This window comes from Vulpes vulpes, chromosome 2 (assembly GCF_048418805.1).
Source record: "Vulpes vulpes isolate BD-2025 chromosome 2, VulVul3, whole genome shotgun sequence".
In the NCBI taxonomy this organism is placed as follows: domain Eukaryota; kingdom Metazoa; phylum Chordata; class Mammalia; order Carnivora; family Canidae; genus Vulpes; species Vulpes vulpes.
In genome coordinates, this window is record NC_132781.1 from 15,912,005 (window position 1) to 15,928,418 (window position 16,414).

General features: G+C 48.0%; 1 protein-coding gene across 7 annotated transcripts in view; it reads right to left on the reverse strand.

The window, feature by feature from the left end:
- The window catches only part of TLK2 (tousled like kinase 2), a 117,582-nt gene extending 112,708 nt beyond the window's left edge, over positions 1 to 4,874 (reverse strand). For 2 of the 7 annotated variants that reach the window (XM_072746911.1, XM_072746909.1), the window contains exons 1-2: positions 3,434 to 3,776; positions 1,519 to 1,601 (exon numbers count right to left, since the gene is read on the reverse strand). In XM_072746911.1, the coding sequence (XP_072603012.1) occupies positions 1,519 to 1,599 (81 nt within the window). In that variant the 5' untranslated portion in view covers positions 1,600 to 1,601; positions 3,434 to 3,776. Of the gene's footprint in view, positions 1 to 1,518; positions 1,602 to 3,111; positions 3,310 to 3,433; positions 3,777 to 4,613 lie in introns of those variants that run through there. The other 5 variants (XM_072746910.1, XM_072746912.1, XM_072746913.1 and 2 more) reach the window with 5 other exon arrangements.
- Positions 4,875 to 16,414: the final 11,540 nt, after the last annotated feature.

The window sequence follows — 16,414 nt, forward strand, 5'->3', positions numbered from 1 at the left end:
TACTTGGATATAGCTATCATTACCTTAAAAACTAAAGAAAGGCATACTAACAACAAAACCCAATGAGTCAAAACCACATACAACCTGAATACACACTTACTTTTATTCCATAGGTGACCACTTGAACAGACAGATTTGGATATGAACCATCTGCTGAATTCCCAAATTAAAAGACACATCAAAGTTCTTTGTAGGTAATCAACTGAATCAGAGATCAATTTAATACTCAAATATACTGCTCACTTCCAGCTGAAGCTACTTCTCCCAGATCAAAGAACTCACATTTATACATACATCTTTAATATATGAACAGTCAGTATAGCCACTCCAAAGTACCACAAGTCAATTACTTAGTAAAAGTGGCCAGAGAAACCAAGAACTGTAAACGTGTAATGAATCCTGTGTTCCCACAGCACCTTGTCACAGTTCTAACACAGATCTCACCACAGTACCATCTCCCTCTCACTTACTCCACAAAGGAGGCTTGGACAGACTGAGCTGTCATTCCTGATACCCTGCACAATGCCTCGTATGCAGCAGGCACTCAACAGCTGTTGAATGAACAAAAATTATCAAGCTATTCCAGTTCACCAAATCTACAAGATCTCTCAAAGCAGCCAGTTTTTCCAACTAAACCTTGACACCTTCTCCCTTAAGAAGCTACTAACCGAAGCATGAGACTAATGTTTAGATTGCCATGAGAAATAAGATTTCTTGCAAAGCACAGAAAGAAATGTATCACATGAAGTCAAAGATCAAAAATGCACAAGTCTCAAGCCCAAGTAATACAACAATCTTGGACTCCTGAAGTTTTTAAATAAGACATCACAAATACCTTTTACATGTTGTATTAAAACCATAAATATATTCCACTAAAACCATCTTATGAAAGCAAAGGGGTAAACTACAGGAGGATGCAGAGGAAGCCATAACATTGCTTAAATGAACCACCTGACCATCAAGAGGGGCTTGATCTTACTTTATGCTCCCAGAACAAAAATAATAAAGAGTGAGCAAGAAGGACAAAATGAGGAGAGAAAAGGCAGTCTGGGGGTGCAACCAGGAGGAATCTGCTGAACTGCAGATTGGGAGAACTGACAAACTTCGCAGAAGCAGATTTTTCAGAACTCTAGTATAAAACTATCTGAAATACCCCCACTGTAATGAATCTATGCCAAAATCCTTTCATTAACAGGTTTTTTTTTTTTTTGAATGACTGAGGAGTTTTGACAAAACATGGCACAAAATCCAGATACACATCCCATTAGTAACCTTGCAACAAGACCCATGGGAAACCTCTCCCATATTAGAGGAGAAAGAGCAGCATATACTCTCCTTTAGAATCTTTTTAATACTGTTAAGTTAGTGGAATGACTGGTAAATCTAAAAGTTCGCTGAAATCATGAGCCCATCTCACCTGCAATGGATCAGTATGGCCCACCCAAACTGATCTTAATTGCTTTCTAATTGTCTTTCAATTAGACTATGAACAGCGCTCATTATCAGCATTCTACTCACCTTACTAACACCAACTCCTGTAAACCTGGCCTCTAATAATTCCTGCCGTCGAGGGTCCAGGCTATGCAATTCTTCCATCATTTCTATTGAAAAAGACAAAGTAGGTTGTGAGACCGTAGAAGCTAAAACATGAGGTACCAATTTTTAGATATAAGAAAATGCAGTGATTATTTCATTGGATGATCACACATAGGTAAACCACAAGTAAATACAGCATTCAAGTGATAAACTACAACATGCTCCCTCAAATAGCAATACGTTTAAAGTTAAAAATGGCTCAGAAGTCCTCTTCAGAGGGCTTCTTATCCTTGTCCAGTTCTGATCTGATTTTAACAGCAAAAAACCTCAAACCCTTCATATAATCTCAGTAAAAGTTGAGCAAGGACTAACTTACAAAACAAAAACAGAAAAATTCCTTCTATCGACCTTTTAATTTAAGTACTTTTCGATAGGTTTTCCCAACCCACAGGAACTAGTCCTTAAAACTAAAAATATGAATTGCTAATAATAATTTAAAAATAATGTAGCATGAATCAGAAGCCACAAATAACTTCAAATAACTCTATTATATAGCTCCCTTCTCTGAAGAGCTCACAGTAGCTCATGAAAAAAGGAATTAATTATCTTAAATTTAATAGAGAACCCATGGTAAAACCATCAACCAGCATTCACTCAGGAAATCAGTAGAGCTCCATAACCATCCCTTTACAAAATCTTTTTCTGACCACTCCCTGGAGCAGTAGGTTTCTCTAGACATCTGCTTTTAGCACTCCTTCCAAGCAGGGAAGGGCAGGAGGACACCATTTTTAAACTCCTTCCACGACCAATAAAATAAATGCACAGGCTACTTTCAGCAAACGCGTCCATCCATTGCAAGAGATCAGCTCTTGCAGAACCCATTGGAAATCTAATATTAAAAGTGGAATGGGAGCATACACCATTACAGAGAACCCCTCCGAACATATTATTAAACAGCTTTTGGAACGATGGGCATGATTTAAAAGTTCACTGAGAACATGAATTAAACATTCTCCTCTGCAATCTAACAACTCCACGTTAACTGTAACCACCCCTACCAGTCCTCCAGTTTCATTTCCCTTCCTGGATTGAGAGCCTGGGGCAAAGGGGAATGAAAGGGTGACAAATTAAAGTTTCACCCACACAAGTGCAGGTTAGCGAGGGAATAAGGAAATTCTCCAGAAGGCAGAAAGGCATCTTAAAAAAGAAAAAGAAAGAAAGCGAGAAGGGGATTGAGAGAGAGAGAGTGCTTCCCCGTAAGTGGCCTTCCTCGCGTCTCGCCCTGCCCTAATCAAGGCCTGAATGGCAGAGGTTGCAGCCTCCCTCACACCCTAGGGTCTCTCGGAACATTTCCTAAACCTCCATCCCCAGGCCTGGACCGGAAAATAACGCCCCAGCGGTTATTCCATTTAATGTCAACTCATGTTGAGGAAATCTCCACTCTGTCTCATTCCAGCAGGGCCTTGGACCGGGATCCTCCCTGCAGCCCACAGCCGGGAAGCAGAACCGATGGGGCCTGGTCCCGGCGCCCCTCGCCTTCCGCCGGCTCCAAACTTTCCCCAACTCCAGGCCCACCTGTCACGGAGGGAGGGCGGGCCGGCTCTCGGGGGCGCCCGGGAGGCTGCCGGGGCCTCCAGCTGCCGGGGCGTCCCCTTCGCCCTGCCGGCCGCCGGCCCCACTCCCAGGCCGGGGCCGCCTGGGCCTCCCCCATCTTCAGTCCGGCCCCTCGGCGACCCGCAGCCCTCGGGGAGCCCCTCCCGCCTCAGCGCCGAGGAGCTGCGGCCCGGCGGCGGCCCCCGGGTGGGCCCGGGCCGCAGCCTCCTCAGCTGAGGGGGTCCCCCGGACGGTTAATGCCCCAGGCCCGGCGCCCTCCCCCGCCCCGGGCTCAGCCTCTCACCTGCCGCCGCCGCCGCCGCTCCACGCTCCTCCCGGGAGGGGCCCCGACCCGACCCGGCCGCGGACCGCTCGGCTCTCCCCTTGGGCAGGCCCGGGGCGGAGCCGGGGCCTCTCCTGAGCGCCGCAACCCCCCGCCCGGGCAGCCGCCGCCGGCGCCGGGCTCCACGAGAGGGCGGGCGGGGGAGGGGGGCCGCGGAGGCCGCAGATCCCCGGGCTCGCGTACAGAGCCAGGCGCCTGACGCGGGCCCGGGCCCGGGCGGCCGCGGGGGGCGCGGGACCGGCCTCCTGGCGCCGGACAAAGGCCAAGGGAGGCGCAAGAGGGCCCAGGCCGGGCCGGGAGGTGGGGGCCCGCTCGGCTGGGGGCCACTCGGGTGCGGCGCGGAGGGCGGGGGGGGGGGGGTCGGAACCGCTGGTGCCCAGGACCCGCCTCCGGCCCCTTAATCCGGATCGGTTCGGTCCGGATTAGTAGTGATCGGTGTAAACACACTAGTGAAACCGCGTGTTTCCTCGCGAGATTTGCACGGCTGGGAGGCAGGGGGGGTCCTGGGGGGGTGGGGGAAGAGCCGGCAGTGGGGGAGGAGGGGGAGGGGACGAGGAAGGTGGGGGGGTCCCCGCTGCCCCGGCGCCCCGCCTCCTCCAATCAGCGGCCAGGCTGGCGGGCAGGGGTTAACCAGGGGACCCCGCGCCGGCGGAGGAGGCCGCCGCCTCGCCGGGCGGCTGAGGGCGGGCGCGCGGGCGGCGCCGGCGACGGTCCGCCCCGAGCTCGACCCGGGCCGGAGTCCGGGAGCCCCCGCCGCCGATCGTCTGTCACCGGCCCCCGCCCGCGGGACCGACCGGCCTGGCCGAGGCGCTCGGGCCGGCGCCCTGGGCCGCGGACCGGCGCTGGAGGGGCCTCGCCGCCTGGGCCGGGCGCTCCCCGATCCGCCTCGCGGAGCCCCGCGCCCGCCCAGCCCCTCGCCTCCACGAGTTTGGGTGAGAAGCGGGCTTGCTCTGCCCAGGAATGGATTTTGGAGGAAGAAAGCCCGGGAGCCGGCGGACCCCGCCCGAACTTCCTCGGAGACGCCCAGCTAGTGAGTTCGCCGTGCCCACCGCGTTGGCCTCTCGCACGCCCCGCCGCTCTGCTAAGGGACCGTCCGGCTCCCCAAACCCTGGAAAACGGACAGCACTTTCCCTCCACGTACCTGGCTGGCGGAGGGCGCCTCTAGGGACAAAAGGTGCCCAGGGATCAAAGCTGAGCCCCCACCCCCGCCAGGATGCTGCCCTCCGGAAGGGGGGGCGCTACCCCAAAGGGACGCCCCGGGCACCCAAGGGGAGGTTCCATTGCAACCTCTGATTAAAAAAAAAAAAAAAAACACGGCCCTCCTGGGTACTTAGCGGGACCTGCGGGTAGGACTAGCATAGAAAACACAGGCCTGGCCCACACAGAATGTCTCCTGGGCAATGAGAACTAGGAAGAGGTGAGCTCTTGTGCCCAGTAGCCCCCGCAGCCTGGAGGGCCTCCAGCGTGGGAAGAAGAGACTCCCACTCTGATCTCTCAGCCCAAAGGGGGGGCGGGGGGAGCACATTCTCCACTGACTCCTAGGAGCCAGGACACTGACTTCAACGCAAATACTCAACTTTGTATTTTCCTCTGACGCTTCCATGATCAGACATCTGAAGATGATTTAAGGAATACAAGTGAATCACAAGGGGAAAATTCAGACAATGAACAACAGCCTTGAACTTTTCCAGGGGGTAGGCAAGTACTTCAAGTGGAGTTTCTGCCTTTTTCTCTTATTTTTTCTTAATTCTTGTTGTATTAACAGAACACAGACCTGCTGAAAGGGCCGAGGATGGCAGTTTACTTTTTGTTCCTTGTCTGACCTTCCATACCCTTGGACCAATTCGGGCACTGTGGGAAAAAAATCCATTAAACCAAGAGTCACCTTGCCCCAGATCCCAGCCAGGTTGGAAAGTGCACACACATATTGCCAAAGATAACAATGTTTGAAGGGGAGGGGGAGAGCCAGCTGGGGGCAGAGGGTAGGAGGAGAGGTCAAGGTGGAGGGCTAGCTAGAGAACCAAGGGGCAGATGATATAGGTAGGACTTGCCTTCCCCTCCAACACACACACACACACACACACACAAAAACAGCAAATGAGGCAAGCTTTTGCATTATAGTGAATGATCAAGAAAGCAACTCCTTAAAACAACACTGGAATGTCTTAAATGGGGAGAAAAGAGTTTAGGAGAAAGAGCGCTGGACAGAGAGAGCCGAGTTCAGTCCAGCTGTTCCACAGACAAGCTGCATGGACCTGTCACTCACCCTTTTCAAGCTTTGCCAACCTCATCTATGAAGGAAGGGTTTGGACTAGATTTACAAAGGCCTTTCCAGGTCGAAAAGGCTAGGATTCCATTTGATGAGGTAATTATTTCGAATAATCATTGCAATACAGGGAAAGGTGATATTTTTAGTTTCGCTTTTCCTGGTGTGTTTTTCTCTGCGTGTCAAAGAACTCACACTGGTGTAGATCTATTCACAGCCCCACTCTGGATTTAACACTGGTCCTATTAGGAATTGCTTGTAGGAATTTAATGAATTTGCTTACCACAAAGATTGGGTGCTTCTATTTATAAGCATTGTAGAAATGAAGATATCAAATATCAACAGCGAGGGAAAAGAACCTTACCCTTTCCCAGAGAAAGATGGGTAATTTCAAAGTAAATTATCTTGTCAGATGGTACCTCTCACAATGCAACTGAACCTTGGGTTCGTGAATCAACTTGTTTAAAATGTGTGTACTCACATGGCAACTTTATCAGACTCCCTTGTCCCAGACTGGCAAATGGTGACATGCCCCATGCAAAGGCCCAATTCCCATTAGCTGTAGAAGGCTCAGACAGGGATCCAGTCAGAAGCCATGCACGTTGATCATCTGCTCCTGTCTTCAGGGGAATGCATGACAGCTCCTCCAGGTTCATGTCCATAGTCACAGAGAAGACCGTGGAACTGGCTGGACATGCCTCAGGCTGGTTCTGGTGTTCCCCAAGATGTACTCTGCAAACCTTGATTGGTTAATAGGCTTTAAAGAGAGTAGACATTGTACTTGGGTCCTTGGGAAACTGTTGGTTAAAACTAAATGGAATCCATTATTTCAGTACTACTTGGAGCCTAAAATGTGTAATATGCATATAGCAATCTCGGAGGTGAGGGAGGTGGAGTTTTTCAGTATTTTTCCATTTAATTTTGGAACTACCACTCTAGTTTGGGTGGGTTGGTTGGTTGGTTGGTTGAGTGTAGTCCTGGAAAAGGTGTTGTTCTGAGGAAGACACCGGGAGAAACTGGTTTAACCTTTGGCTTTTTGACTTGTACCACACTAATGATTGTCCAGCATCTCCTTGAATGTTTCACAATATCCACCAGCTGCAACAAAAAGATCCTGGCATATGATACTGAGCAGGTTGATAGTCCTAGCGTGATTGCACCTTTTCTAAAAGGAGCCTGCAATGTGGTGGCTAAGAGGACAAACTTACTAGGCAAGGTCCTTGATTTTAATCCTTCCAGACTCTTATCAGCTGTGTAGCCTTAAGCAAGATACTTAAGTTCTCCATGCCTCAGTTTCTTTATCCACAAAATGGTGTTAACATCTCCCAGGACTCTGGGAGGATTAAATGAGATATATCTATATATATGCCTGATAGAGTAATTCCTGAATAAATGGCCACCAAACTCTACATTTCTGCAAAGGGTTTATGTATGTTTGCCATTAGATTGGTTTAAGGGCGCACAATTTAACTTTGGAAACCAGGCTGCTAGTGTTCTGAGTTGTTTAGATGTTTTGTTTCATAACAGGAAAAGGACCAAAAAATAAAGAAAAAGGACTTAACGTCTTTTTAATGAAAGCATTACATTTGTTGCCGGGGTGGGGGGGGGGGTGCAGGGTGGTGCGGGGAGTAGAGAAAAACAAGTCACCTGCCCAGTCTCTATATTGTTCCCCCACCCCTGAGACCCTGAGAATTGAGGGTTTCTCAACATAAGAATAAATAAGGAATTTCATGAAGGCAGTATTTCCGCTAGACATTGCACTAGGCAGGACACTATGAAATACTAAAGTATTTGTGACCGGACCAAACTCAGTTCCAATCCTGCTTCTTCACCTCTGGGGTTCTCTAAAAACTGGCCAGCACACCTAATTCCGTGAGTTGCTTTAATTAAAATGGAAACGATGGGAAATGTCTTCCAACCATGCCTGACGTGACCTATAGTAAGTGTTGAGTCAACCTTATTTCCCCCCTTCTCCCCATTCCTACCAAATGGAAAAGTGGTTGGTTGCCATAAACATACACTACAGATTTTTAAAATTCAGGTCTCGGCCTTCATCTGACTCTGCCAGTCAGTCTCCTGTCTCTGTTTGTCATAGCCTCCTCCCGCCTAGCTTGCTTCACAAACTCTTGAGCAAGTGCCCTTGACACCATTTGCTTTATTTATCAAGTAATCCATTCTCCCCCACAGCCCACTGACCGCGGAACGATCTTATTCTCCTGGAGAGTACCTCCCTTTTCTTATTTCCTCTTCCAACTCCCTCCCCAAAAGTTATTTTTTAATAATTGTCTTTCCTCTGCATTGTGTGTTCCTTCTTCCCAGCAGCTGAAATGCAAGATAGACAAATAGAAGAGCAAAAGAGGGGATCCCTGGGTGGCTTAGCGGTTTAGCACTTGCCCTCAGCCCAGGGCATGATCCTGGAGACCCCGGATCGAGTCCCACGTTGGGCTCCCTGCGTGGAACCTGCTTCTCCCTCTGCCTGTCTCTCTCTCTCTCCCTCTCCTGAAGAAATAAAGTCTTAAAAAAAAAAAAAAGAGAGCAAATGCACTTCAATGTCACAAGCCCCCTCCCTTAGCTACTGATTCCCCCGTATTTGTGGTAACTAGCAAAAGTATTTTTTTTTTAATTTTTATTTATTTATGATAGAGAGAGAGAGAGAGGCAGAGGCACAGGCAGAGGGAGAAGCAGGCTCCATGCACCGGGAGCCCGACGTGGGACTCGATCCCGGGTCTCCAGGATCGCGCCCTGGGCCAAAGGCAGGCGCTAAACCGCTGCGCCACCCAGGGATCCCAAAAGTATATTTTTAAAATCTCAGTTCCTCTGTTGGCTTTAAAAACAAAAATAGGTGTCTTTAAAGTTTATAATTATTTTTGTAATTTCTACACCCAACATGGGACTTGAACTCATGACCCCAAGATCAAGAGTCAGATCTTGATTGAGCCAGCCAGGCGCCCCTCTTCTATGGCTTTTTATATTAGGCTTAAGCCATCAACCTTCTGACATAGGTCATGAGGGGATGGGAGCCCAAGCCCCATGTTCGTAGGGAGGAAAGAAGGGGATCACCCAGTGAGGGGCAGGAGGCTTGAGCATGGTCAGCCCCCAAAAGGCAAGTCAGAAAATGAGTGCCTTTTGGTACAGCCTCTGAGCTAAGAATGAGCTTTACATTTTTAAACAGTTGAAAGAAAATAAAAAGAATAGTATGACACATGAAAATTACATAAAATTCTAATTTTGGCATCCATAAAAGTTTCATTAGAACACAGTCACACTAATCCTTTACATGTTGTCTGTGGCTGCTTTTGCACCACAAAAACAAAACAATAATTGTGACAGGCCAGTAAAACCTGAAATATTTACTATCTAGTCTTTTACAGAAAAAGTTTGTCCGTGTCGGCTCCGGGCCAAGGACTTCTCAAATTGTAATGAGCATCTGTATCCCTTGGGCATCTTGCTAAATGCAGGTTCTGACTTAATAAGTCTGGGATGGGGGGCCCCTGGGTGGTTTAGTCGGTTAAGCATCTATCTACCTTTGGCTCAGGTCATGATCCCAGAGTCCCAGGATCGAGCCTGGTTTCAGGATCCTTGCTCAACGGGGAGCCTGCTTCTCCCTCTGTCCCTCACCTCGCTCATGCTCCCTCTCGTTCACTCTCTGTCTCTCAAATAAATCTTTAAAAAAAAAAAAAAAAAAAAGAAAGGAAAGTCTGGGATGGAACCTGAGGCTCTGCATTTCCGGCAGCTCCCAGGTGATGCTCTTGCTGCTGGTCTGCAGACCATACTGCGTATCAAGGCCTTGAAAGGTTTGTCTGTTTAATGCTAATTTTTGTGAATGATTTCTAAGTAAGCAAATCTTAGAAAATATGAAAACTTGGGAGTATAACCCAGGATAATAACCTCAAACAGATTTTCCACATTTCATTCCATTGTTTTGGCATCATGTGATGATGGCCTGATGGACGTGGAAATGGATTTGCCAGCAACCTTGCTGAGGCCAAAGGGATTGCAGCCCCAAAACTCCCGTGATATCAGGCTCCCTTTTAATTTCCATAAAGTTACCATTCCAAATCCAGAAAGACCTTTGTGAGTTCACCATACCCAATTATTGATGTTTCCAAAATGAGGCAAGTCTCCTCTCTTAGCTTTTCCTTTAATGACCAGCACTTCTCAGAGTGACAGGCCTTTGGAGGACAGCCAGGGTTCAAAGCCTAGCCCTTCTATATACATGTTATGAGATGCAAGTTCTGGTGCCTCAACTTTCCTACCTGTGCAATGGGCATAATGTATGTAAAGCACTTGGTATGCCACTGGATTTGTGGCAGATACTTTCAAACTGCAAGCATCTGAAAACTTCACATACCCAAAACCTGCTCTTCCCCAGAGCTGACTCATTTTAGCAAACGTCAATTCTATTCTTTCACCATCTAGACCAGAACCTTGGAATTAACTTCTACTTCAGCCCCCAGCTCCTCTACTCCAGCCTCGCTGTCTGCTCCCACCTCAGAGCCTTTGCACTTACCATCCTTCTCCCCGGAATGCTGTCCATCAGCTACCTAACTGGCATGGCCACAGATTTTTACATCACAGGAAGTGTGTCCTATCTTCTGTGTATGCGTGATAACAATATGGAACTGGCAAGTATCTGCCTTTAGGTGATAGAATGAGAAGAGCCTCCCACCTCTTTCACGGGACAACCATTCTAGGCTTTTGAGTAGAAGGAAGTGAGGAGGGCATGTTAAAAAGAAGAGCATAGCCCCAAATCAAATGCTTGCTCTCATGTGCATGCCACTTGGAGAAACAATAAACTCGTGATTGAATGTCAAGGGTAATGAGTGTGTGAGGAGAAAGCAGGCAGGAAACATGAATAGAGCACTAGGCCCTGGTGGCAGTAGAGATGCTACTTTCTATAGAGAGGTAGGTCAAGCACAGCTTTTCTCTGATAATGTGCCATCTGAGCAGATGCCTAAATGAAATGAACGTGCAAACCCTGTCACTGTCTAGGGCAAGAGCCTTCCAGGAAGGGGAAACAGTAAATGAAAATGCCCCGGGCCCAGAACTTGCAGGCCAACTTTGTTTCTGGGCTCTCTGGTGCTAGTGAGAACTGTGCCAGCCATGGAGCACAGCAAACAGGCAGACCACAATTGCAGCAAGGTTCTGGTGCAGCAGGGTACTTAATGCTGTAGTGTGTTTCAACAGTTTTGAGTCTGTGTTTAATGTCTAATCCCAAAGGATAGGGATTATGACAAAAAGCACTTATTGAGCATTTATAGGGCAGGCACTAGAATGAGAGCATGTTCATTATCACATTTAATCCCTTCCACCTTAAGGGAGGCCCACCATACAGATGAGGAGGAGAAAGTGCAGAAGAGGTATGAGGTCCCCAGCCAGCTCAGAGGCAGGGGGCCGGGATTCTACAAAGCCAGTGCAGTTGGCCCCCTGCTGCACTGGGGTCTCCGCTGTATGGGGTGGGGGCTAGGGTTCCCTTCTGCCCCTCCTGGCCTGTCCCAGGTTCCACCTACTTTTCTAGTTTGGTTCAGTTAACTCTAACTTTCTTCCACCCCGTTCTGGGGTCTCGTTTCATGACCCCATATTTATTGCGTTCCCTGCCTTCCCTAGCTGGCAGCTGCTTTGCACTTCCTGTGATGGCTTACCACGCATGGGCAGTTGTTTGGTTATTTAGGTAATAACCAAACAACTCTTATCGAAGTCACATCACTCAGAACCCGGTTCTCAGTTCTTCAGGTCCCTTGCTTCGGAGTTAATCTAACTCAGGAAGAATGTAATGAAAATGCTGAGAGAATGGTACACACCCATGATGTCAACTCACTCCCTTTAAAAGAACAAGACTGCCAAGCAGCGACATTTGACCAGCTGACTCTGCTCACAGAAAAGCTACTCAGGAAGGCAAACCACACCAGGAGGTTCCTCCGCAGGCCAGGGGGATGACTGGGCTAATCTTACTGGCTCCACTGTGTCAAGCTACGTTCAGCTGCCGTTTCCAATTCCTCGAAACAGGACACTGTCTTCTAAAAAGCCAGGGTGTTGGTCTGTCCCTGTTGTGGAATTACACCAGAGCCCTTCTTTTTAGACTCCTCTCTTAGATGCTGGGTGGGCAGATGACAGCTCTTCTGAAACCACAAGCAATGTAGAGGCTTACATTTTCTTAGACATTTGGATCGCCCATTTTTAGCCAACCCTGCTTCTTTGTAGGTGGCTGATCTCATCCTACACTTGTTGAGTCTTCCAAGTCTTGTTCTCAGGGGTTTGCAGGTATCTTGGTGAGGCTTCCAGTTTTAGGCTCTGCTTTAACATTTATTAGCCGAAGACTTTAGGAAAGTTACTTCAATTTCCTCATCTATCAAGCTGACAGCTAACACCTGTTCTCCTCCCAAGCTTGCTCCGAGGATGAAGCCTGTTAACACAATAAAGCTTTTTGAGATTTGGAAGAAAAAAAAAAAGGATCATGTAAATGCAAAACGAAATGATTTTTCAAGGCAAGATCTCCCTAAAACAACAGTTGCAACAGGGAAAAAGAAGTTGACATCACAGCTGGCCCCAGAAACCTGCGCATAGTGTACAGCCTTTACAGACTATCCAGAGCCCCAGGGTCTGTTATTGATGGGAGTGTGGTTCCATCTGGTCCAAGAACCACCACCCTAAAATATACTTTAGTATCTTGATTTTCTTTTAAGATTTTATTTATTTATTCATGGGAGACACGGAGAGAGAAAGAGAGAGAGAGAGAGAGGCAGAAACACAGGCAGAGGGAGAAGCAGGCTCCACACAGGGAGCCTGATGCGAGACTCGATCCCAGGTCTCCAGGATCAGGCCCTCGGCTGAAGGCGGCGCCAAACCACTGAGCCACCCAGGCTGCCCAGTATCTTGATTTTTTTTTTTTTAAAGATTTATCTATTTGAGAGAGAGAGAGAGAGAGAGAGAGAGAGAGAATGTGAAGGGAGGAGGGGCAGAGAGAGAGAATCTCACACTCCTCCCTGAGCACAGAGCCCAATGTGGGGCTCGATCCCAGGACCCTAAGATCATGACCTGAGCTAAAGGCAGACACTTAACCAACTAAGCCACCCAGGTGCCTCCCAAATCCAGAGTTTGGTGCAAAGTAAATGTGATGCTGTGAAAGGAATAGAAGACACAGAGTCATAAGACCTGGTTCAAAACTCAGCTCTCCCTCCCCGTCAGTGAGGCCCAGTCCAGTGTCATTCCCCTGACTGAGCCCCAGCCACCCCATCTTTTTTTTTCCCAGCCACTCCATCTGTAAAGGGACCCCTCAGAGTTGCTGTAAGGCTGGGTGACCTAGGCTAAGAGAGACTAGCACGGAGGCTGGCATGTAGAAGACACTCTGAGATGCTTATTTTTTCAAAGAAGTTTGTTTAAAATAATAAAAAATCAGGAGCACCTGGCTGGCTCAGTCAATTAAGCATCTGACTCTTGATTTTTGGCTCAGGTTGTGATCTCAGGGTTGTGGGATCGAGCACCCCTCCACCTCTCTGATCAGTGGGGAGTCTGCTTGAGATTCTCTCCCTCTGCCCTTTCCCCAGCACGTGCACATGTGTGAGCACTCTGTCAAATAAATAAAATCATTTAAAAAATATTAACAATAAAAATGTCTGATCATGGCCACTGATTAGTTTGATAAAAGAGTTTATCATTAGTCTCCTCAAAACACTTGCTATCAGGATGTCTGGGTAGCTCAGTGGTCTGCCTTTGGCTCAGGTTGTGATCCTGGGGTTCTGGAATCGAGTCCCGGATCAGAATCCCCACAAGGAGCTTGCTTCTCCTTCTGCCTATGTCTCTGCCTCTCATGAATAAATAAATAAAATCTTTAAAAACAAAAAACAGGGACACCTGGGTGGCTCAGCAGTTTGGCGCCCGCCTTCAGCCCAGGGCATGATCCTGGAGTCCGGGGATCGAGTTCCACGTCGGGCTCCCTGCATGGAGCCTGCTTCTCCCTCTGCCTGTGTCTCTGCCTCTCTCTTTCTCTGTGTGTCTCATGAATAAATAAATAAAACCTTTAAAATAAATTTAAAAACCCACTTGCTGTTTTCTGAGGTTTTAACTTTTGCCTCACATCCCAAGCTCTATTGTTAAGAATGTTTTTGTCACACGCACGCACACACACACACACACACACACACACACATACAAAGGAATGTTGTCTTCCTAATCTAACAAAAATATGTGGAAGCCAAAACAGGTAATTGTGTACAAGAGGGTGGACTTCCTTGGTCACTGCTTTTGCTACCCAGACAATGGTGTATTGGCTCCCAGGTTGCTCAAGGGGTCACAGGACAAGATTTTACTTTTGTTCTAGTCTCTAGCATCAACCTTGCAAGGATATCACACAGAAACTACTTCCTCAGTCTAACTGCAAACTTGGCACCTATAGACCAGCCCATCCATTCCATTCCTATATCAGAGCAGGAAACACCCTGGTAGGTTCTTTTTTCTTCTCGCATGGACACGAGATTCACCTGACCAAGTCCTTCTTCCCTGGGGCGCCCTTATACATACCTTCACGTTGACAACAAGTAGCTGAGCAGAGGCTAAGCCACCTGCCATAATGGTACTTGAGGAAAGGGAAGGGGGCTGGGAGGCCTCTGGTGTTCACACTGCCTGAAAGCCAGCATCACACCTGGCACTGATGCAGCACTTGCCCCACTGGGCGCCTGCAGTGGGGGAGCTGGTCCTATGCTCTTGCAGGCCCTCCATCTCTTCCCCCTGTTCCCCAGAGCACACCCCACCCCCAAGAAGTGGGCCTGGGTTTGGTTCTCCAATGCCTGCTGATTTGTCTCTTTTACTAGAAAAAGTATGAAAAGTGTATGTAGTATGTTAACAGATTCCTGTGGAGTGTCCCATTGTCAACTGGGGGCATTGCCCTACCTCTAGGAAAACAGCTGGTGAGCATGGGGCAAAGATCCTGACATGGGAGCAAGCCTGAACCAGGATCTGATCCAAGTTCTACTCTGCTGAGCTCTGTGAACTTGGGCTGGTTACTTCATCTTCCGAGCTTCAACTTCCTTATCTGTAAAATGAGGACAGGATACCCATCCAGAAAGGTATGCTTAAAGCATCAAGCACAGTGCTTGGCCAAAGAGGCAGGGAGTAACATGGGGCTTCCTGGAATGAAGACTTCTTTTAGCTCATTTGACTTTTAAAAAACCACCTTCCTAATTGTGTTGACCGATACCTATTTATGATACATAGAATTGACTTGGTTTATAGAGTTTTCAGGAAGTCTCCAAACTAGAGCTGAGTCCCGCACTGCTGCCTCAAGTATGACTGCCAGAGGCACTAGCAGCACCAGCCATGAGAGGGGTTGGGCAAGCAGGGGACCCACCTCTCCTCACCCCTACTCCTTGGGAGGCAGCAAACATTTTCTATAAAGGGCTGGATATTGTAAATATTTCAGGCTACTATTGTCTCTGTCACAACTACTTAACTCTATGTGCCAGCAGGAAAATAGCCACAGATGATGTGTAAATGAAGGACTGTGGCTATTCCCAGTTAAACTCTATTTGCAAAAATAAACTGCTGGTGCAAGGTGGTTTGCCAAGCCCTGTATTAATCCCAGGACTATAGTTTACATAACAATCACCTGGGGGCTTCTTCAAATCTGTTCACTTGGCCCCACCTCCAGAGTTTCTAATTCAGTGGGTCTGTGGTAGAGCCTGTCATTTGCATTTCTAATTTCCCAGGTATGGCTGTTGCTGCTGGCCTGGGAACCACTCCCAGAACCACTGTAGCCAGTCCCACTCTCCTTCTTTCTCTATGCACCTAAAACACTTTATTCTTGTTGCGAATATAGCATTTATTATGTTCCATTATGGTTAGTGGTCAGTGTGGGGGTCTCCATAATCCTTTTCTAAAGAATTTTTGAGCACGCTCGACCCCCAATGTGGGGCTTGAACTCATGACCAGGAGAGCAAGAGTATTATCGACTGGCACCCCTCTGGGATCCTTCCTTCCGTACCTTCCTATCCCAGTGCCTGACAATAACAATTGCTCAGCATTCAGTGAATTCAAGGGAGGGTACAGCCATGGAAGCCCCAGGTCCCTCCCTGCTCCTTGGTGGACATTTCGGTCTGGAGCTCTGTGCAACCTGGGCCCAGCCCTGCCACAGAAGAGGAAAGGAATTTTGTCTCCCTACCTGTCCAGAAACAGACCAGGAAAGGAGACATTCCCTGCTCAGCCTAGACCTTGAACCTGGATTATTTCCTAAGGAAATAAAAAAGGGAGGGTGGGGGTTGGTTAAATTTTGTTACTATCATCATTATTGTTACTTTGCTTCTAAATGGACTGTTTAATTTGTAAGGGAGGGTGGGGTTAAATCCAGATAGCTGTTTGCTGTGGAAAACCACTATTTCTAAATTACATTTAAAATGAACTGCAGAAAAATAAAATAAAATAAAATGAACTGCAGGAGGTGATGCCTAGGTGGCTCAGCCATTGAGCACCTGCCTTTGGCTCAGGGCGTGATCCCAGGTCCTGGAATCTAGTCTCGCATCGGACTCCCCGCGGGAGCCTGCTTCTCCCTCTCCCTCCCTTGTGCTCTCTCACTCTGTCAAATAAAAATCTTAAAAATAATAATAAATAATAAAATGAACTGCAGCCTGGCTTTTTCTCAGATCAGACGGAATCAAGTTTGGTTTTGATACAAGGGAATAATATTA